This window comes from Drosophila arizonae, chromosome 5 (assembly GCF_054131065.1).
Source record: "Drosophila arizonae isolate 15081-1271.41 chromosome 5, UAZ_ARI_1.0, whole genome shotgun sequence".
In the NCBI taxonomy this organism is placed as follows: Eukaryota; Metazoa; Arthropoda; class Insecta; order Diptera; family Drosophilidae; genus Drosophila; species Drosophila arizonae.
Genome location: NC_142925.1, coordinates 9,858,872 through 9,881,874, shown reverse-complemented (window position 1 = coordinate 9,881,874; position 23,003 = coordinate 9,858,872). Strand labels below are relative to the sequence as shown.

At 42.6% G+C, this 23,003-nt stretch overlaps 2 protein-coding genes across 2 annotated transcripts; both read right to left on the bottom strand.

The window, feature by feature from the left end:
- Positions 1 to 830: 830 nt before the first annotated feature.
- Lapsyn (Leucine-rich repeat activity-regulated protein at synapses) lies at positions 831 to 11,752 on the bottom strand. The gene is made up of 8 exons (XM_018011265.2): positions 11,407 to 11,752; positions 10,195 to 11,348; positions 3,757 to 3,943; positions 2,843 to 2,986; positions 2,567 to 2,777; positions 1,725 to 1,910; positions 1,431 to 1,586; positions 831 to 1,354 (listed from the first exon to the last, which is right to left on the bottom strand). The coding sequence occupies exons 3-8, from the start codon at positions 3,940 to 3,942 to the stop codon at positions 1,197 to 1,199; spliced, it is 1,041 nt and encodes a 346-aa protein (XP_017866754.1). The 5' UTR covers position 3,943; positions 10,195 to 11,348; positions 11,407 to 11,752; the 3' UTR covers positions 831 to 1,196.
- Positions 11,753 to 11,892: 140 nt separating this feature from the next.
- Positions 11,893 to 22,614, bottom strand: tud (tudor domain containing protein). Its single transcript, XM_018012247.2, has 9 exons — positions 21,995 to 22,614; positions 21,089 to 21,529; positions 20,438 to 21,016; positions 19,503 to 20,369; positions 18,272 to 19,443; positions 17,316 to 18,208; positions 17,025 to 17,256; positions 16,757 to 16,956; positions 11,893 to 16,704 (listed from the first exon to the last, which is right to left on the bottom strand). The coding sequence occupies exons 2-9, from the start codon at positions 21,509 to 21,511 to the stop codon at positions 13,094 to 13,096; spliced, it is 7,977 nt and encodes a 2,658-aa protein (XP_017867736.2). The 5' UTR covers positions 21,512 to 21,529; positions 21,995 to 22,614; the 3' UTR covers positions 11,893 to 13,093.
- Positions 22,615 to 23,003: the final 389 nt, after the last annotated feature.

Here is a 23,003-nt window from a genome sequence, read left to right as displayed (position 1 = left end):
CGAGGGCATTCGCCAACCGACGAGGAAGGCGCCAAAAGTGAATTTTGCATTATATGCTCGCTTGAATTTCATTTCTGTTATTCTCGTATTCTTCTGTTTCAAGCATATTCGCCGGCTATCTGTGCGCACTGCGCACTGAGAGAGAGAGAGAGAGAAAGCGAGCAGGCCAACGAGCGCCAAAGGTGCGAACATATGCAAAGACAAACAGCAGAAATCGACTGCCGCTCGCTCTCTGTGCACTCTCTCTTTAGTCATTGGAGCGCGTCGGCTTTTTAAGAGCGCAAGTGCACTTGTTGCATTAGGAAAGACCTTGAAAATTACACCCACGATAAGTTCAGCTCCAGAACCTAGCTGGGAAACATATTTGAGCATGTTTATTTGCATACGGGAATGATTATTCATTTTTATTCAAGAATTGTTGTCTGATAAGTACTAAGTGAACTTTGATCTACAGTTTAGGAGTACACAAACCGTAATCAATAACAAATAAAGACTTAGTTTTATTGCTGAATTCACTTACCCAATATTTTCTTATATTTATATACATACATGCATTGCTCCAGTCACATCTATAATTGTGGCTGCTCTCCTGTAGATTTCCTATAAGCATTCAAATGAACATTGGCCAATTTTCATTGTTTATTGGAATTTATTTATTTTGCAACGCACGAGAGTATGCAATGCAAATTTTGATTGGTGAATTTAATATGTAGTTTAAAAGTAGGCAATATTTACTTAAAATTTAACTGCGCTCGAAAGTATGCTACAAAATAATAGTAAAGAAGCTAATTTTAGTTCATTAAATAACAAACAAATTAAAAAATTTGGCATTTCTTCGCTAGAATGTATATTTTGAACAGTTGTCATTGTTTGACCAATATATATGCACATCTGCATTTTGGAGGGTTCGCTCGCTTATGCTAAAAGGCACTTTTTCATTTGGCTCAAATCGCATGCGAAATAACTACTATATACATAAAAAAAAAAACAGTTTGTAAAATTTATATAAAGTAAGTAGAACAATTCCTTAAATAGCTTGAGCACTTGAGGCACTTGCTAAAGTTTTTGGTACACATAGTTGGTATATGGCAATTCGATAGATAGTCTGTGGCATACTAAACTAAGGGTCACTAGAGCTAGGCTAATAAATAACTGGACTTTAACTACATCGATCTTAACTAAGTGTAGGCTAAGGGTCATGCTGAGGCAGTATCACAGTGCAGGGGTTCATCCTCCATCCGATTGTTGGTTGCATTTCGCGGCGATATCACAAAATGTTTGCGATTCCGTATTGATTGGCTAAGACGTCGACGAGCGCGCCGTTTGCGCCATCTGTGGATGCAGTACCACAATACTGTGAAAGACACAAAAACAACAATGTTATATTATATATATAACTCGAGGTGTTCTACTCCACTAGCCCAACTCACCCAGCAGCACCAAGAAGACGCCACCGAAGCAGCCAGCGCCAAAGAGCCAAAGGCTGCGCACTTCGGCCAACTCCGCGCTGTCCATACAGCCACGGAATGTTTCCGAGTTAACGGTGCGATTGTAGGGCAGTGGACACACGCTGCTGTCTAGCGAATCTGTAAAATGCAAAACGGAAAATGCAAAATGCAAATTTCAAAACTTGGTCACATGCCAAAATTAGCTACAGCCGCAGCAAAAGCATCAACATTTGCTGCATCTGCATCGTCTGCTTCTCCCCTCGCATCTCTACTTACCCATGCAGACGGGCACAAATTTGGGATTAGCGCCGATCGTCATTAGATGATTGGTCACCTGCTGGCAGTCGCATGAATTGATCTGCGTTCGCGTCAGATCGATGACTCGCAAATGGCACAAATTTGCCAGCTTCTCGATGTGGAAGTTTGTCAATGGATTCGCCGAAACATTTAGCTGCCAGAGATCTGAAAAGGGCAACAAGGAATATAAGCTACAAATGTCAGATTTGACAAGCAGTTTAACTAAACTTTAATGGTATTGACTGACTTTTGGATATTGCAGTTAAAGTAGAAGTGGATGAGATCTTCCAATCAAAGTTGAATTAATTTTTATATTTTTCTAGATTTTGCTTTAATATATATATATATATATATATATAAATACGATGTCATGCTCCTGTTAAATTTTACCAGTCATTTCACCATTGTCATTTAATTATTGTCAACTTGTTTGTTAGTCGCATTATTTAACTTATCTGAGAATCAGCTAGACTACTACTATATTCAAAGCTGACGTCATAGGCCTCAAAGTGTCTCAAATTTAAATCCATTAGATTTTCATATTGCTATTATCGATATTATTTGACATGCAGTTAAATATATCACACAAAAAGTGAGTTTGGGTTTGGGTTTGCCAATAAACACTATTTTTAGCATATACAAATATGTGAGCAATTGGTAAATGAAAAGAAAATAGAGAAGAGATGACATTCTAAGCTCCTATTAATTAATTTCCAAATATTCTTAAGACGATTCCGGATCATAGCTTAATAAATAGCATAGCTATCTCTTATAAAGTATTCCATAAATAATTAACTTTAGCATACGGTTTAACTACTCACTTGGCAATATGCCCAGATCGGGAATATCGTGCAGGTCACAATTGGCCAGATTGAGGTACTCGAGCGGTGCACGAATCGGTCGCTGCAGCGTTTCGAGATCTTGATGCAGCTCCCGCAGCTCGTTGCTGTCTACGTAGAGATTGCGCAGCCTGGGCAACGCGAACAGCTCCATGGGAATCGTGGTCAGACCATTATTCGACAGATCAACTTCCTGTGCATCAATCGATCATTAGTTTAGTAATTGTCGAGCTTTAATTGAATTTGAGTGGGACTTACCTGGAGCGCGGTGAGCGGTGCAAATGTGCCCGGCTCCACAGATAAGATCATGTTCTCATATAGCATTAAAAACTTAATATCGGTATACCTCTGGAACGAGCCACTTTTCAGCTTCCTAATGCGATTGTACGATAAGTCCAGTACCTGGAAATAAACAAAACACAGCAAATTATTATTTTAATTCGCGATTTATAATTGCTCCAAAGAAATTGTGAAGTCATGATAGGGGCATGCCAGATATGGGCATTGGGGGTACGGCTATAGGTATATGATTATAAGTAGGTATACGAACTGTGTAAGAGATCTGTTGTGGGTAGAGATATGAATATAAGATGAACTTTTAAAGTAAATATGAAATCTTTCACTCTTGCGGCAAGGATATATCATCTCAGCTCTGCTTGCTGATCGTAAAATAAATAGTTTATGGCTTTTATATAGAATCGAAGCGCCATAATTTGTAACGTAAACTAATATACATATATATAAATCCTTATATACTTTTGTTAACTAAAGAATCTCACTCTCACTCCCTTCTTCTCTCTCTCTCTCTCTCTCTCTCTCTCTCTCTTTGTCTTTCTGTCTCCCATGCAAACAATATTCATATTAATGTGGACCACATTGTCGCATATTTTATGCCCAGCCACAAGTGAACTCTCTTTATGCTTTAATTAAGCCAATTGAGCTTGGCTTTGTGTTTGTGAGTGTGTATCTGCGTATGTGTGTGCTTTGAGTGGGGTCTGCTTATGATGTGCCATGGGGGATATGCGAGACACGAATTAAGTTTGGGTCATGAGATTTTTATTGGATGAAATTGAACTTATTTGTGGCAGGTCGTCAGGCAGGTCAGCTAATTGATGTCACATAAGCAGCAGCAGCAGCAGCAGCAGCAGCAGGAGTAGAAGCAGCAGACTCACCTCAACCGATGTCTTCAGGTTCTGTGGCACCTCCTTGAGATCCATGTTGTAGCAGCGAATGCGCATCAGTTTCTCAATCCGTCCCACCGAACAGCGGCGCTCATCCTGGCTGGCGATGCCAAAGGCCAGCATAGCATTCACAACGGATACGAAGACAATGTTCAGCAGCAGGCAGCGCAGATCCATGCTGGAAATAGATTGGAGCGATACATGAATAAACGCTTATACACATACAATATCGACAGAGATTATATTGAATGGCAAACAAATATTGGCCATAGGCATAGCCGTGGAGCATCAATAGCGGCTGCTAAATCTTTATTTCTCTCGCCAGCTTTTTATTGCTGGCTGTTTATTTCCCCTCGGATTGTCTATCAAAATAATAAATAAAACCACAGTGGGTGAATGGGTGGTGGTGGTGGTGGTGGTGGTGGTGGTTACACACAGTAGCCGCACCAACAAAAAATAAAGTAAAACCACCCAAACAATTATTTTCGAATTAACAAATTACAAGATCAATGCCGCGCCATTGAGGATCGTCAGGTTGGGTCAGTCTCTCTCTCCCTCTCTCTCTCTCTCCCTCTCTCTCTTTGTCCCATTTACAATGCGTTCGATCAAGCGGAACTCGACTGGGCGTTTAGCGTGCGAGGGCGTGGCTATAAATTGAATTAGTTGTGAACTACTAAAGCACAAACAGCGCGCAAACTAAATAAAAGGCTAGGTCAATGCGGCGTATGAGTGATGTTTGCATTGTATCAAGTGCATATTACGTATACGACCTGCTATACTGCGGCTAACGCTCAGTGTCAAAGGGCATGACAGCCAAAATGGCAGTAAACACAACTAACACATACCCTGTAAATTTTGTGTATCTTCAGTTGTATCGAAAAACTGTTTCAGTGCCGGAAATAATTTACACTGTACAATTGTTAATTAAGTTTTATAGCACTGTGGAAGAAATCACCGTGTAGATCTGACTCACCTGGCGCTGTCATCCGCATTAAAATGTCTTAGATTGTTTTGTTTTATTCCTATCTTATCGTCAAAGACAATATTTATTATATATCTCTTTTGATCATGAAACAGCAAGTAAGCTACGCACAATAAATCATATAGATACAGCCATATGCAGGGGAAGCGCAAGAATCTTTTATGGAACGTGTCAAAACACACAAAACCGAACAGCAATAGAAAAACGAAAAGCAAAAGCAAAAGAAAATAATTATTGAACACAGACAAATGTAAATTGATTAATTGCCAAAAGCAATGAAAATCTTTGGGATAAGCTGATGCCTATGAGGCATATGCCCTATCGACAGACAGATATTGAGAGGAAGAAACAGCAGAAAATGAAATATGATTTGCAATTGGTAAAAGTCATGCAATAGGCAAATATTTAAAGCTCTCCGCCCTTGCCCTTCCACCCATCCCCCCCCTCCCACCACTCCGTTTGCACGTGCCAATTTAAAAGTTTGGTTTGGTGGAAAAACAGTTGCGTGATTCCAATTCTGATTGTGAGTGCAAAAGCTGTGCTTATGACTAATTTGCTGCTAGTCTTTGTTCCCTATATGCATTCCCAGTGTTTATGCCTGAATACCTATATAATTTTACAAAACAAAATATCGGGTGTACAACGGTGGTGCCCACCCCTCGCTTACACACATTTCTCTGGCATTCAGAATAATTTCAAGTCTCAAGTTCAGCTTGTATGAAAATTGAATCGAGAAATGCATGGCTTGACAGGAATTGCATGCTCTGACCAGCAGGCAATTAAATGGGGCATATTAGCTTGCCATTTGAGGGATATCTGTTAGTCGCGCTTGCTCACATACTCAACTGACACAGAGCACTTCAGAATTGGCCTATTTGCACAAAACTTAACGTGCCTAAATGATATATGGATCGACGGGGTCTTCTGTCTAAATGGATATTATATTCGAGCGCAATAAGACATATGCCTAAGCCATTTCAAGTCGCAACTGTAATGCATGGGCCTTATTGTCGCCATTTAATCGATAACGTACAAAAGCAAATAAACCAATCAATAAACTTTGCCCAGTAACGGGCCAACAATAGCCACGAATCATTCCGATTTCGCAAGTAAAGTGTTGCAAGGTGGAAAAGCACAAAGTCAACGATTTCTCATTGTAGCTGAGTAATTATCGTTTTTATTTATTTTTAGATCAAAATAATGAAACTGATTTAATTTATATAAAAATTAATTTATAAATAAACAAAAATTAAAAAATAAATATAAATAAATTTCATATATATTAGCTAAACGTTAATTTTGTCCTTCAACTTCACTTTCAAGTCCGTAACTTTTCATTTTCTCATTTTCACTCTATGCAGGATATGTATACTTGTTTTTCGTAACAGGTATGCAAACTGTTGTCGCACACTGTGCGAGTAATTCTGTCATTAGCGACGCCTGTCGAATCCCCGAAAGCCACAAAATATATAAAAAAGAAAATTAAAGTGATTTCCACACATTTCCACACGAAAAGCGACCACAACAATGAGCTCTAGCTAAAAATACTTATCTTTTGCTTCTTTCGCTCTTCTCTTTCCTTTTCTTGTTGAACAAAAATTTCAAATTTAATTTAAAAAATATTTCGAGCAGCACAAAAAAAATAAATAAATAAATAGAAACCGCCACAGACAACCGCAAGTGGAAAAAAGTATAAAAAATAATTTGTAATTCATTGCAGGCCTTAATGTGCCACAGAATAAAATATTTGATTTCATATTTTGTAGATATTATGGCCGACATTTGTTGGGGACTTAAGTTCAATAGAATTGGCAATAAAACATCTGAGCGGAAGGGCTAAAATGCCACAAAGGAAACTATTTCGATGGCCATAAAAACAGATCCGAAACAGCCGTGCCACCAAATGGGGCAAATACGTTCGCGCCTCGGCCCCAGCCATCAAATGTAAATTCAGATTTCAATTTGAGAATCCGAACCCGAAGCCGAATCGGCATCGGAATCGGAATCGGAATCGGAATAGAGAATCTGCATCATATTTATGCTTTTACCAAACAGTTTGTACCATATTTATTTATATTTATGTGGCTCAATCAAGGGGCGCAGCCAAAACAATGCAAAGCAAGACGTCGAAAATATTTCATAAAGGGGCGCTGGGCAGGGTGGGGCTGGGATGGGGTGAGGGGCATGTCAGCGTATGGATTACGGCCATGGTCCATGATAAATACGCACAAAATATTATTTATATGCTTATAAAGCAGGCAGATGTTAAGCAAGCGATTAGGGAGATCAGTAAAAAAACACACAAGAAACAACTATAATAAAAAAAACCAAAATTGAAAAACCTAAAAAAAATGGAAAAAACTTTAAATTAGTTTCAAATATTTTAATAACATTCTAAACATTTGTGAATGGATTTATGTGCTGCGCTGATGCGAACTGTCACACTTTGTGGGCGTAACGCGATGTTCCAAATACACAGAGACGCACATATATATATATGAATCTACATATGTATATATGTATGCATATCTGCCACCCCTCAACAGGTGTGTGCCTCCGCTTTGTGGGAGATTTATTTTCATTTTTGTGCACAGAGCAAACTCGTGTGATAAAGATTTATTTGTTTAGACTTTGCGTGCTAGGCGAAGGGGGGATGGAGGCTACGCAGTGGCTTTCAATGCGTCTTTCTTCTTCTTCTTCATCTCTAGTTCTTCTTCTTTTTTTAACTACTAAACAAAAGCCCTAATTGTAACCGGGAACCTTATCGTCGAGCGCGCCAAGTGCTCGATATTCTACATGCTTTTTTTATCAGCGTAATGAAAGAGCTCTTTTTCTTCTAGCGATACTCCCTAAAGAGTATATTAGCTTTTGGTATACGGTAAAGAATTTAGGTGTTGAATATATATTAGATATTCGTGCATAACTCTCGTTTGATTGACTGAAAAGATTAATTGGCTACACTCTTAGGCGCCATGACAAATGAAGCTTCAGTCTATCTTTTATAATCTAAACAGTTTTATTTATGGCACGTGAAATTTAGAGACGTGAAATTTGATTTATAAACTCGCATATATCACTCGCTGAAAGATAAAAGTGTCAATCTTATCTATGCAAATTGGGGATCGTATAAGATTGGGGATGCACAGTGAAATATTCGGGATACTTTGAGCAAACATATTAAATATCTTCTATATTTCATATTTAGCCAAATATTTGAGCATTGAACAAGTATTATGCAGTCTTTCATGCCCGACTACAAACTCATTTACTGGGCTATCGTGGCAGTTGCTTTTAAGAAGGGCAACATCGGTGACGAAAACAAACAGAACTCAAGTCGAAGTTGGGGCAACATGAAATTAATTGAATGCAACAACAACAATAACAATAACAACAAATACAACGACAACAACGTGTAATAAAAACGTTGCCCATTTATTTCAATTAAACACAATCAAGAACACATATTTTCCCCCTGAGACGCTATACCCAAAAGAACAGAGCAGAAACAAAAACAATAAACTTCCAAGTAGCAAAAAATATAAACGAGCTGCTTCAGCAAAAAAAACTGACCATTGGCACTTGCAATGAGTGAATCCAATTGAAGAGCTCGTCAGGGAATGCACTGAGACTAGAGCATGAATAAGTACGATGATACAAGACATTGAAACAAGTGAAGCATGACTAATGGCCAATTCCTAAAACAGAGGAAGTTAGCAAAACAATTCGTCAGGATTTCAAACAAAACACAGAACCATAAGACTTTGAGTAGAACCCTATTTATAAATAATATAACTAATCAAAGAAAAGAACAAACTAACTCTTAACGAGAAAACTTTAGAGCAGAACCCTCTGAATTCCAGAAGTGCTTATCTTATATATATCCCATTTTTCCAATACAAACTTAGACGAAGCACTTATTCAAAGCCCTCATATAAAAGAACTTAACGACCATCTAAAGAAGATTATATGGACATATACATACATTTATATAAGCATACAGATTATGAATGTATATATGTATGTCTCATAGACTCGTAAAGTTTTTATAGTCCAGCAGAGATTTCTTTAGCTTGTAGTACAGTGCAAAAAAATGTCATAAACATTCAGTTTATGTTGAATGACAATCATAACAGATCATAAAAATATATTTATAGTATTTTATTTTTGAAATATATATTATAGACATTATTATATGTAATCATACATTAATATTAACAATTTATGAACTGAACAGACTTAAAGTTGAGATAGAGTTTAGCTTTAGATCATACCCATGTATATAAGAACTTAGCATAGGTCAGAGTTATAATCAAACGAAATTCTGCTTAGAAAAACATCCAGCAAAAGCAAAGCATCGTCTGTAGTGAAACTCTTATAGAAACTGTAGATTAAGGTAGATAGCAAGAATTACATAGAGATAAGAGATTAGAGTAAACATTTCTAGAAAACTACCTAGGACCATTTGGAAAGTTAAAAATAATTCTAAATCATCATTATCGTGACATAGTTCAAGTACCATCAAGTACCACAGTTACTCATAGGCAATTCATAAGATTAGGCGCTATTGGACGTGAAATGGGATTTATAGCAGGTGATATATACAAGGAATTGCTTTCATTATTGAACGGTTCATTTGAAAGGGCTTTTTACGGTTTTGAAATTTACGCGAACTTGATAATACCTCAATGGAGCCGTACAATTGGGGTATACTAAACCGATTAGATTGGAACTTATAAAAAATAATGATGTAGGTGGGAGGTGCTGACTAGAATATACCCGAGGCGAACTGCTGAAACACAAAGTAATCTCTTTATTTATGATATATAAGGGTAGAATCTTGAGATGAATCTAAAATAATCTATATTCTAAAGAGATATGCTAAATTAATCAAAATTAAATAGATTTAATATCGCTAAATATAGCAGAAGCCAAACTCAATAGAGAGTTGTACATACAGATGTATGTAGATAAAATCTGCTGTCGATCCTGACCTAGAATATATAGTACATATAGTTGGGTTCAGCAACGCCTAAGAGAACCTGTCACATACATTTCTCCACAAACTACTTACCCTATATTGCTTCATTGTTCAATTTATACTAATCTAATCAGGCTGTTCTTATCCTTCATCTTACATATAGTAAGTAAAAATGAGTTTTTTATTAAAAATATAATTGAAAACATTTTTTCAATTTCCACCACGCACGATAAGTACTCAACTCTACTTTTCATGGCGACACAGTTCGGCTCTCTTCTTCTTTCACTTCCACTTCATTCAATTGAATTCAATTTAACTGCTGTTATATGTGCGTACGCGACGAACATAAGGCTGAACAGACTAAAGAAAAACTTGGAAATATTCGATTCCCCAAGGGGAAAACGAAAATATGTTTAATCTCTGGCTAAGCGATAACCCCTAACATTAACCCTGAATAGAGCGCACATACCTCTTAGGTAATCCAATAGATTTATGTTGAATATTTCCATTTAACGTGCGTTATCCTGAGCAGCCATGATTTATATATTCTTTTAGCTAGATCATTTCCTTTATTTATTGTGATCGTATATCGTAGATGTGAATGGCTGGCGCGAGACACTACACAAAATTTATTTTCGTTTCACCGAAATTTCCGTAGTATTTCAATTAACACGAAATTCTGTTCTCTATTTAATTTTATTTAAGTTTAACGGAACGCGACGAGCACCGGAACCGAACCGTTCTATACGACAGACGACTTGGAATTGAAGCGAACGTTGAGTCGATCGTACATCTCTCGCTCGGTTGCTCGCTTGCCGCCCTTTCGGCTTTCGGAATAGCCGAAAAAAAGTAACTGATAAACGACAATGCAGGCCGAGGCAGCGCTGTCATTCTATTTTGTTTTCTAGATTGCATTCGACATAGCCAACAAAGCTAATGATGGCCATTTAGCTACTTTTTTTATACAACTTGCTTTGATTTAGCATTCACTTGTTGCCGGGCATGTCATTCAGCATTTCTAGCCAATAAATGTAGCTTATTTCCGTTGCCTGTTGATCTAGCTTTTTTCTTGTGCTGCGATGCTCAGCACTGAATGCAATTCGCTAGGGCCGTTAAGTGGTGGGCAGCGCCAAATGAAATCGGAAAAAAGAGAGCCGCTGTTCGCTCTTCGCTCAATTTCGCGCTCTCTCTCTCTCTCTCTCTCTCTATCTGTGGCTCCTCTTTCTTTCGCTCTCTCCTACTGTCGTGCCCTCGTGCCAGTCGGTGATAATGGAAACTGATATGCACAAAACATATGTAGATGCTCACTTAAATACGTTTTCAGCCCACTGTGATTGGCTCTCCGATTTCAGCAGCTTTATTTTGTTTTGCAGTATGCCTCCTCCGTGTGTGTACAGCTCAATTTCAGCTTCAATTAGCGCTTGATAGCTAACAAATCGATCGGATAAATTGATGACGATGTCAACCAACAGCATTTTTGTTCAACTTAATCAAAATCTCACGTTCCGTCGCTTCCGACTCTGAGAAGATTACTTACAAAACTCTGTCTACGATAAGGACTGGAACGAGTCAGCTTATGCAACCATTCCATTCCTTATCAGCAATGCGCTAGTTCATTAAGACCTTAAATGACGAAAAAAGTTAACACTAAGTAAATGAACTATATCAACAGAATTCTTACCCCAACTGACAGTTGTCACACAACATTCATTATTGAAAGACTTCGCTCTGATGAATTAAGCGGAACAGCTCTACATAGAAAGTTGATTGAACGGAGGTATTAAGGTGTCCATGAGACATGAACAGCTAAAGAACTTTAGCTTGTTAAAAGTTTTTAATATTTTAAGATCATTTTCTGCACGTTAAAATTCATATATTTAAAATATATAAATTTATTCTTTATTTATTATACCTACCCATCTTCAATTCAAATCTTGTTCTTTCCTGCGAGCGTTCACTGTATTGAAAGACTTTTTGGTTTCAAGCTGACAGACGAAAGTCTGTCCCTTAATACCCTAACCAAACAGTCATTAATGCACAGCTCATCGTATACCCTGATTTGATTTATGTCGGGCATTTCCATATCCATCTCCAGCAGCGCTACCTGTGCACAGGTAACAATTGATTATAGCTGTAGGTAAATTGAAAGTGGAAACACATCAAAATATCCGTTTTGCACTCTCGAGTTGCGTTTCTTTAGTTTTTCTTTTATTTATATATTAATTTTTTTGTTTACAACATGAAAAAAGAAATGGTAGAAAAATATGACATTGCGTTGTTTTTTTTTAAGAGTTCATTTCATTTTCTTTTCTTTGCTTTGTTTTTAATATATATCAAAACCCATATTCCATTAGTCTTTGCTTCAAATTTGTTTAATTTTTTTGTGTTTTTGAAAAATATATCTTTTCTTTTTTGTTTTTATTTTTGTAATATAATTAGTTGAATGTAAAGTATTTTATAAAAATGTTTTAATGTTTTTTGTTTCTCTCTCTCTTTGGAGTTGAAAATGAATTGAGCAAACGAAAGTCACAAATTAAGAAATAAGTATTAAAAGAAGAAGAGTGTGAGTTAATCGTAAAACAAAAATGTTATAATAAATAAAACCCGCCCATAAATGTTTTAACACACAGCCAACCGCCCCCCGCCCCTAAGAGGGCCTGTCTCTCTCTTTTGATTATATAAAATTGCTTTAAGTGTGTATGTATGTGTGTGTGTGTCTGGGCTGCTGCTGCTGTGTGTGTGTGTGTTGGTGTGTTTTATAGTTGAGCAATTACGCGTTCCTTGCCTTCTCAACACCTGTTCGTTATTTAGATTTGCATCTATATATTTTTCACAATTTTTTTGTTTTTTGTTTATTGCATTTGTTTTTCGTTTTGTTTTTATTTTATTTTATTTTTTTTTGTATGCAATTTTTTTTTCTTCAAGTTTTTCGTTTTTTTTTGTTCGTTTTTTTTTTTTTAAATATTTTTATATATATTCGTTTTTTTTTTTTTTCTTTTCTTTTGATTATTGATAAGAAAATTGTATAGTGAGCTTTCATTTTGGTTTTCCATGAAAAATCAATGAAGCTGCCGGCTATATGCGTATAGCACTCAAAAAACAAAAAATGAGCTTGAATAAGTTTAACTTGTTCCAACTAAATTATGGTAATACAACGGATGTTTTTTCATTTTAGCCAAAAACTAATCACAATCTTTTGCATTCATATTGCAAATATGCTTGAGTTTGTGTGTGTGTGTGTGTGTAAAGAGTGTAGTTGTGTATGTGTGAGAGTGCTTTTAGCAACTCTTCAATATATCGTATGCCTCTCAATAGACTTCACTGACGGCTTCGTCCTCTGCAGGATTTCGTTCATGTTGTTGTTGTTGTTATGGCTTCTGTTGCAGACGCAGCTGCTCGCTTATGTTTGTGTTCTGGTAGAAGAGACGGACGACGTGCGTCTCACGCTCATCCTTCTTGGCCAGTATCTCCAGCTGGAATATTTCGGAGAAACGCGTATCGATGAATGCCCCCAAGGCGGCCACATCACACTTGGCCATGGTGGCACTCTCCAGCTCGCAGTGCTTGCTGTAGCGCGGCGCCTGGGCCAGCTCGGCGGGCAGCTGGCGGAACTGGTCGGTGACGGCATTGTTGCCAAAGTCAATGAAGTGCACCTCGCACTTGCCATCGTCCAGCAGCTTGACTATCTCGGCGCGATAGAAGACCTCGTCCTCGGGGAATTTGGCCACACACAATGCGCCCACCTGCAGGTCCGTAAAGACTTCAAAGTTCTGCTCGGCATCGAGCATTTTATCGGTCATCTGCTCGAGCGCCGGCACATCCTGTTCCATTTGCACATAGAACGATTTGGCATTGTCGTACTGCACCACAATGCAATTGTGCAGCTCCACTTCCAGGGGCTGCTGCACACCAGCCACTGTGCTGGCCAGCTCCTGGGCAAAGTCCTTGTAGTTGATGCGCAGCTGCACCGATTGCTGCGTCTTTGCGTCATCCTCCACGGGCTCGTTGACCAGCTCGTAGACCTCGCCGAAATGCTGCTCGAGCAGCGCTGCGAATGCTTCCTCCAGCTTCGCCTCCGGCACATCCTCGGGCAGCTCACTCAGCCGGCAGTGCAGCGCCAGCGGCGGAATTTCACTAATCACCTGGGGCAAGGCAAACACCTGCGTGGTAGTCAGACTGCTGCCGTAGTCCACGAGGAACACCTCGTACCCCTTGTCCGCCTCCAGCACCTGCTTGATGCAACAGCGGTAATAACAGTCGTCCTCCTGCGAGAAGCACACGCCATTCATCTGCACAACGGGATTGTCTAAGGGCGTCAGTTGCCCTTTGGACAGGCCCTGCAGTGTCTTCACAATCAAATCCAACACGGCGGAATTCTTCTTGAGCTGCACATAGAAACTCTTGGGGGAGCTGCCATGCGAGATGATGCACTCCTTGTTGTTGGCCTGGGCCTGTGGCTTCTGCAGCTCGGCCTCCAGCAGCTTCTGCAGCTGCTCGTAAATGTTGAGTGCGTGCTTGTCCATGGTCTTTAGGCGCACCACTGGCGGCTGCGCCGTCTTATTGACAAACTCCACGGCCACCTCGCCGTTGCAGCTGTCGATGAGCGCGTCCAGCGCCTCACGCGATTCCTTGGGATATTTGATAAAGTTTGGGCACGACTCCAGCGAGTGCAGTTCTGCCAGAGGTTTCACCTGGACCAGCTCCGCTGGCAGCTCGAAGAGCTTCTCGACCAACGCCTGGTTGCCATAGTCGATGAAGAGCACACGATACTGCAGCGACTGCTTGGCCGGCAGCTGTTCCAGGATGCGTGCGCGATAGAACTCCTTGTCGTCGGCAAACTGCGCCACGCACAGCTCACCCAGCTGGGCGATCTCTTGCTTGGGCTGCAGATTGGCGCTCTCCCCATTCAGCTGCTCGCAGATGTTGTCCACCTGTGCGATGTTCGACTCGAACTGCAGATAGAAGCTAGTGGGGCTGTTCACATGCGTCACTAGAGCCGTCATGCTTTCTACTCCAGCATCCGACTCCGTGTTCGCCTCCACCTGTGGCTCTTCCTGTTGCTTAGGCTGCTTGCGTGTGCAGAGTGGCAGCAATTGGTCCAGTACATTATCCTCATCGAGCAGCAGGTTTACAACAATATGCTCCAGTCCCGGCTGCAGCAGCTGTGTGGTGAAGACCAGCTCACCCTCGCCCGTCAGCTCGGCGAATTTGGCTTCCGCCTCCTGAGACCAGCCCACGTAATCCTCTGGCAGCTGCAAAGCGCAGCGTTTCGATAGGCTCGGCACATTCGCTATTTCATCCGATAGCAACAGGCACTTGGCCGTGGACGAGGTGTTACCGTAGTCAATGAAACGCACCTCGTAGCGGGCATCGGGCAGCTGACGCAGCAGCTCGGCCCGATAGAAGAGTCCATCGTCATCGAAGAGAGCTGCCACGATGCTGCCCTTTTCGAAACGCTGCAACGGCTCCAGCTGCTGCTCTGCATTGCCCAAATAGAGTTCGATTAGCTCCAGGGCCTTGGAGTCGCTCTCCAGCTGAATGTAGAAGTCGGCGATGCTGTTGGCGTGTGAGATGTAGCAGCTGCTGCCGCTGGTGACATAGTCCAGGGGCTTGGCAAAGCCATCGGCGATCAGTTTCTTGGCCACGTCGACGCCATCGATGTACAGGTTGACGTAGCTGCGCGTCTGGTAGTCGCCGCGTGTCAAGTACTCGTAGTGCAGAATCTTCTCGTATGAATCGTTAAATATACCATTCGCAGCATCGGCCCACTCCAGCTTGCCCTTGGGTGCGATGGGCAGGGCGAAGGGCAGACAGAAGGGCTCCATCTGCGAGCACATGCTCTGCTTAATCTCTTTGGCATCCGAGACACAGTCGGTGTTGCCGAAGTCAATGAACTGCAGCACCATCAGCTCAGCGTCGAGTATCTTGGCGCGGTACCAGGACTTGTCCATGGAATACATGGATATGCAGTCGGCCCCATTCACAATCTCCACGAGTTGCGGCAGCGATGGCGACACAATTTGCAGATTCTCTGTTAGACGCTTCAGCTTCGGCACCGCATCCAGTGGATGCACATAGAAATGTGCAGGATTGTCGCAGTGGCTCAGCACAGCTTTTTCCATGTCCTTGTAGGGATCGGGTGTGGGTGTAACTGCCTCAGCAACAGGAGGCGGAGGTGAAACTGCAGGTGGAATTTCTTCGCTGGCCGTAGCTGTTGATGGCGGCGGCGGCGGCTCCACGACTTCCACGGGTTCTGGAACAGCGGCTACAACGGGTACCGGCTCGACAGGCTTCACTTCAGCCTTGGGAGCAGGTGCTGCTGGAGCAGGTGCTGACACTGGAGTTGGTGATGGTGTCTGCTCCACATGCTTGTTACGCTGCTTTGTTTCCTTTGGCTCCTTCGGCTCCTGCTGTGGCTTCTTGGGCTTCGGCGAGCTGTTCGTCGAATTAGATTTGCTCTTCCGCTGCTGCAGCTCTTCGTCATCATCGGTGGTTAGATCGACGCATTCAATGTACTCGTATATGTACGGCTTCTCCTTGTCCAGCTGCTTGCGCATGTAATCAATGTCTCTGCCCGCAATTAGTTTCTCTGCCTTCAGAGTGTCCAGGACGCTCTCTTTGCCGTTAGGCAACAGAACGTCAGCAATGAGGTGATTGCGTCGCGTCTCAATGGGCTTCACTGTGACCACTTGCTCCTCCAGCAACTTGGCCAGCCGCCCTTTGAGCTTCTCATCATTGTTAATGCGCCCAAACGGCAAATTAATCTCAACTGCGAAGCAGCTTTTATTCACATAGAATTTCTCATCCAGCTGCTTGAGCTGCTCACGAGCGACTTGCTCCGTATTGCCATAGTCAATGTACAGCACATCCAAGCGCGAGCTCTTGGCATCCTTGGCCAAAATGCGTGCTCGATACCAATTGCCGTCGCTGCTAAGAGCAGCACAAATCTGATCCTTTTCGAATTTACGCAGCTGTTTGCCTGCAATGCAACAGTTTAATTACACTCCATCAATTGATATTCCATAGCTTACCTTTCTTGGCATAGAAGGCATACATATCATCGAGCAGCTGCTTCATGGCTGGCTCAATATCGCTGGGCTGCACGAAAATGCGATACGATTTAGCTGTATAGACGACCAGCGCTTGGAAGCTGTTGACCAAAACTGGATAACCGCAAATGTAAGCGCTGCGCTCCTCCTTGAAGAGCGGCATAACAGGACGCAAGTGTATACTAAATTGTATATAAAATGCATTAGTTAGTCTTTGATATATGTAAATATAGATAAGTGATTCGCCTACATATTATTCTCACAGACATGCTTGATATTTAGAGCAAACGATTTGCCCTCGTAGTACTCCTTGAAGGGCTTAGCCAAGTCTTTGTTGGACTTGACGAACTTGGTATCATCGTAGCTGCACAAGAAGTTCACATCAATGCAGCTCTCGAGCTGGATCTTAAAGTTTGTCATGTCGCGAATGGAGGTGAACTTGCCGCGCACCTGCTGACCAGCCAGAAGACCAACGCGAACAGCTGAAAACAATAGATAATGAATCGGGGCTATTTGAAAAGCGTTTCATAGTAACACTCACATTCCGCCACTTCAGTCAGAAACTGAGCATTGATCAGTGTGTCGCGCAGCGAGGCGCCATTCACAAGCATCTTCACTATATAAGTGCTCCAGCTGTTGTTATTGTTGTTCTGATGCTGCTGTTGCGAGGGCTGTTTCGATTTGAATTCACACTCAACTTTAGCATTAGCCGGCACAAATTTCTCCATGCGATCCACAATATACAAGTGATCGTAGTTCGTAACGACCTTATCGAAGCTGCAGCGTTGCGCCAGGCAGGGCACATCGGCAAAGCGCTGCTCCAGCTGCCAGACATCCTCCGAGGTGACGGTCAGCAAGTTGCCAGCGTCCACGCAGAAGATGCGATACTTGCGCAACATGTGGTTGCATGCCACCACTGTGCCTCGCAGTATGGCATTATCCTTACGCTGGCGCACCACCACACTGGAGCCCACCTTCAGCTGGAGCGGTTGATGTGGCTTCTGGCGATAGAACTGACGCAGCTCGCGCAGGAGACTCTCGTATTTGGTCGCTAGCGACTTTGGCACGACGTAGAATTGGAATGGCGACACCCACCAGGACAGACTAGCAGCCTCCTTGCTGGGCGTTTTTATGTCCTGCAGTACGTAGGCCTTATCCAGTGGCACATATTTCTCCGGTTGCGGCTGTGGCTGTGGCTGAGCTTTGGGCGTGGCCGTTGCCGTTGCCGTTGCCGTTGCCTCAGCATTGGAATTGGCATCGCTTTCAACGCCGCTGGAACGCTTCGAGCTGCCCGATGTACCGTCGAGCGTAGATTTCTGACGCTGTGGCTTCTGGGCGAATCCTTGCGGAGCGTTCAACGAACGCTGATTGGGAGCGTTGCGCTGAGAATGCTGCAGCAGCTCCTTGCGTGACGAGGGACTGTTGCTAAAGCGACTGCAAACAGAAGCAAGTTAGATATCATTGAATGCAAAGTTGTTTCATTCTTTCACTACTCACGTATTTTTGTTCGCCTCCTGTTTACCGTTTTGCAGCCGAGGTGAGTCCAGGCGATTGCGTCCATTCTGACGATTGGCTTTGCGTGGCGAGCTCATGCCACTGGTGTAGCTGCTGGTGCTGCGGCTCTCGAAGCTATTGTCGATGCGTACCTCACGATTGCGGCGCACCAAACTGGAGTCTGGGCCATTGCGCTCGATGCGTGCCTGTTGCGACTGACGTTTGCTGTTGCCCTGCGGCGATTGAGTATCCTTGGAGCTGGTCGAGGCCGAGCTGTGCTTATCCCACTCATTAGCATTGGCACTAGCATTACTATTGGTATTGGCATTGCTATTAGCATTGCTGTTGGCACTGACATTGGCATTCACATTGGAATTGGCACTCGCAGTTGAATTGTTATTGCTCTTCTTTTGCCTCTGCAGCTGCATGCGATCCTCGCTCTCCACAGTAGTCGAATTGAGCACCTGGCCCTTCTCCAGCTGCTGAGGCATTGCATCCGATACTGTTGATTCGGCCCGCGTGATATTCGCATTGAATTGACCCTTCTCCAGCGATAGGTACTGCTCGAAGGGCATGGACAGCTTGTAGAGCTTCTTCATCACATTCAAGTTTTTGGCCATTAGATTCACAACATTGAGACCGTCGGGTTCGATGCGAAACACGCGCACAGTGAACGTGCGACGTCTGATATTCGACTCCTCGGCAAGCATTTCGAATTGATCGGTAATCTTGTCCTGACTCAGCTCGCTGTTCTCGAAGCCCTTCAGACAGCACTTGATCGCCTGTCGCGGCATCATCAGATGCTTCTCGGCAATGTTGCCGATCAAATGCCGCTTCACATGCTGCTCGTAGCCAAAGTCCACATGGCGCACAATGATTGTGGTGTCATCTATGCGCAGCAGCTCCGCTCGATACCATTCGCGGTCGCATTTAACGACGCACGGAGCACCCAGCACCAGCTGCTCGGGCACCACTTGATTGACATTATAGTAGGCGAACATTTCGTCCATTAGCTTTTCGAACTGCTCAATGTTGTTGACCTTTTGCACATAGAAATTGCTGGGCGAGTCAATGTAACGTATCTCAACAGCGTCGTCGTTCTGCAGCTGCTCCGCCTTGGCGTAGGCCTGACGAGAGTTCTTTAGCTTCTTAAGCACCTCCAGCATGCTGTTGTTCTGTGAAAATAATAATCCAAATTAACAGCTGCACCTAAAGTTCAATTGAAGTCACTTACATTATGCATCAGCTGGCAGGTCTGCATGGAGCCCACGCTCTCAGCGGCCTGCACAGTCAATTGGAAATTGATATACAAAGCCGAGTTCTTGAATATACGCTTCATGCTCTCGTCGAGGGCGCCCAACTCTTTGGCGCCAGCGAGAGCAAAGCGAAAGGCGAACGGTTTGATCAGCAGTAGCTCCTGCGGTATCTGATAGAGATCTGTGAGGGCCACCATCTCCGAGTTGCCGTAGTCCACATAGACAACACGGAATCTCTGGCCGTAGACGGCGCTGACTAAGGCGCGATAACAATTGCCATCCTCGGAAAAGCGTGCCACGCACGCCGTGCCGACGCCCGGATACTGATTGAGCGGCTGCAGACGCATATGCTCAATCTGACTCATCATGGCATTCAGATCTCGCGTGGCGCTCTTCAGCTGCACCCAAAACAAATGCGGACCGTTCTCCACAAAGCTCACATAGACATCGTAGGTCAGGCCAACGGTCAGGCTCGTGGTGCGAAAGGCCGGCACAATGGGCTGCAGCTGTTGCTGCTGCTTCTGAGCAGCTGCCTTTGGCTGTTGCGCCAAGGCATAGCGTGGTATGGGCACAAAATTCAGTGATGGCTGCTGCAGCAAGGGCTGCTGCTGCAGTGCCCGATGCTGCTGCATGGGATTATTGAGGCGCACATTATAATACATATTGAGTGGCCGTGGACTTGTCTTGGGCGTGAAGACACTATGCGTGAGCTCGGAAGTTTGATTGATATTGGCACTGTGTTGATTGTATGGATGATTGGCCGCAGCATAAACGGCCGCCTTCTGAGCATTGACTAGGTGAGCAGCTGTTGACGCCGCCTGGACGGGATTTGCCATGACATTTGTCTGAAAAGCAGAGTGGTATATTTATTATATGGATAATCTATAATTGGTATGTATAATTAGATATATACCAAATTGGCTAATGGCGTAGGTATCACCACTTTAGGTGGCAACTGCACCTGGGGCTGCTGTGGCGGCTGCTTGATTGGTGTAAACTCAGTGACTGCTGGTGCGGCTGTTCTCAGCGGCCGCGGCGGCGTTGTGCCCAGCGTGCGATGCACGTCCAGTCGAGCTGCGAGTGAGAGGCGCGCTGCGATCTGTTCACGTGCCACGTCTGTGGGCGTTTTATTGGGATCATTCCCCGTACTCTGTATGCTATTATTGTTGTACTCAACGATGGGCGATTGCGCCTGGGCCTTCCACAGCTTTTTGCAATGATCCATGATCAGCTCCTTGGCAATCGGTGCACCGATTTGCTTCTGCTGCACTAGAAATTCGTTTAGCTCGAAATCTTTCCAGCGTACGCTGGCAAACTTTTGACCACAGATCTGTGTGGGATCCACCTCAATGCTGACCACATGGTTAACCATCAGCTGTTTCACAGTATCCAGTTCAGTCTGGTCCCATTCCGAGCATATGCCCAGCACAATGTACTGCGAACAGAGCACGGGCACATTTTGCAGCAGCTGCGGCTGTTTCGAGAAGAGCAGCTGAAACAATGATAAACGATATCAGTGCATTGCGATAGCCGAGGTATTTCATTTCATTGCAAATATACTCACATCGTGGCTGCTCACATTTCGCTTGTAGCCATAATCTAGGAACTCAATCTCAACCCGCATCTGACTGCTGCTGCCGCTGCTGTTGCCGCTGCTGCTGTTGCGATTGCTCAACTGTTTGTCATCGAGCCCAGCACTGAGCACACGCGTTCGCATATATTCCACATCGCCAGGTGCAGCGCCATTTGTTCGCTTGAAAACACAAAAGGTGCCAGGTGTGAGCAGGGCCTGTTGGCGTTCATTTGACCAACTTGGGTCTATGGCAAAGCAGGTGGGCAGCAGCGTCTCGATGCGCGTGCTGATCAAAAAGGCGGCATCCCGATTGGCCTGACCATATAGCTTCAAATAGGGTCCAACGTGATCCAAGTGCGTCACATATAAATCAAGGCTGGATGCGCCACTAGTCACGGGCGTCTTGCCGTTCATTCTAAAAAATGATTATTGCTGCAAAAAAAAAAAATAATAATAATAATTAGTAAAAAAAAAAAAATATACATATCAATCATTAAATATGCAGAGCACAATCTTCTTTCTTTTTGTTGCTTTGCTTTGTTATTATCATGCAAAAATTTTGCAAAAATTCAATTTCACTGCAAAGCACACACGCATACCTATATACACATACACAAATACGAAATATAACAGTTAATAGTCCGTACGACTCTGTCATCTTTTTTCATTGACCCACGTTGACAACTCTGTGGCGAAATGTGTGAGAAATAACTGTAAACATGGAATGTTTCCTGCAAATTCATATGCTTAAAATTTGCACAGACGTCTATGCATGTGTATGTGTGTGTGCTTCAGTCGGCAATTTTATCAGTTTTGCCACACATACAGATTGAATCTACGTTCTACTTTTGTCTTATAAGACAACAGAAATAATTAACAAAATTCCAAACTACTTACGTTGTCGTCGTCGTTGTCCAAAGCAAAACTCGGAAAAACACGGCCTCTTGCCTCTGCTCAGCAGCGCCCTCTGTGTGCATCAATATTCACTACAGTCGCCTAGCGGCCAGCCAATTAGTTAATATGTTTGTATGTATGTGTATCGCTCTGATCCGCTTTGCTCTTCTGTATTCCGTATGCTGTATTCTAATTCTTATTTTTTCTCCTATGCTGATGAATTCGGCAGTGTGGCTTACGGGCGAGCTGGCTTTGGCACACTTTTTATTTTCTTTTTCCTTCTGTGTGATATGTGTGTGTGTGCGTGTGTTTTTCCGCAGTGGCTGTTCCACACTGTATGTGTTTGTGTGTGTGATGTTACTTCGTGGTTTGTAGTAGAAAGCCTTTCGAGAGTGATTAGAAATCGTTGTGTTCAGTCTTCTTAGTTATTTTGTTTTGTAGTCCTCCAAAGAAATATGCTTGCATTGCAAGCGCAACCGCAATTTGTATATGTTGCAGTCGTCGTAGTTATATCATAAAGCAATTAATCAATGCGAAATAGTATTAAAATTGAAAACTTTTTCTGCCCAACCAGTAACACAGCCCGAGACAACGACGACACGACTGTCGATAAGTTGAGAATCGATTGCAGTCACAAGTCGCAACAGTGTGGCCATATGCTATTTAAAAGAAAAATCTAGCAGTGTGGAGCAAATATGTTAGTTTAACAGAAAACAGTTACGCGATAGATGTTATTTAAAATCAAATTTATTTTCATTTATTTATTTAAGCAATAAAACAAATTAGCAATTTATTTAGGTGTGGTATGTATGTACGAATAGCCAAGCCATTTTCAATTTGATTACAGTTTATGTTTACAAACTAACATGATTGTGTTTAAATGTTTTTCTTTTTATTATTATATATTTTGCTATTTTTGTTTTTGTTTTTAAATTCTGTTTAATAAGAATTACATATATATAGATATATATATATTTACATATATGCATATACAATAATAATAATATTAATA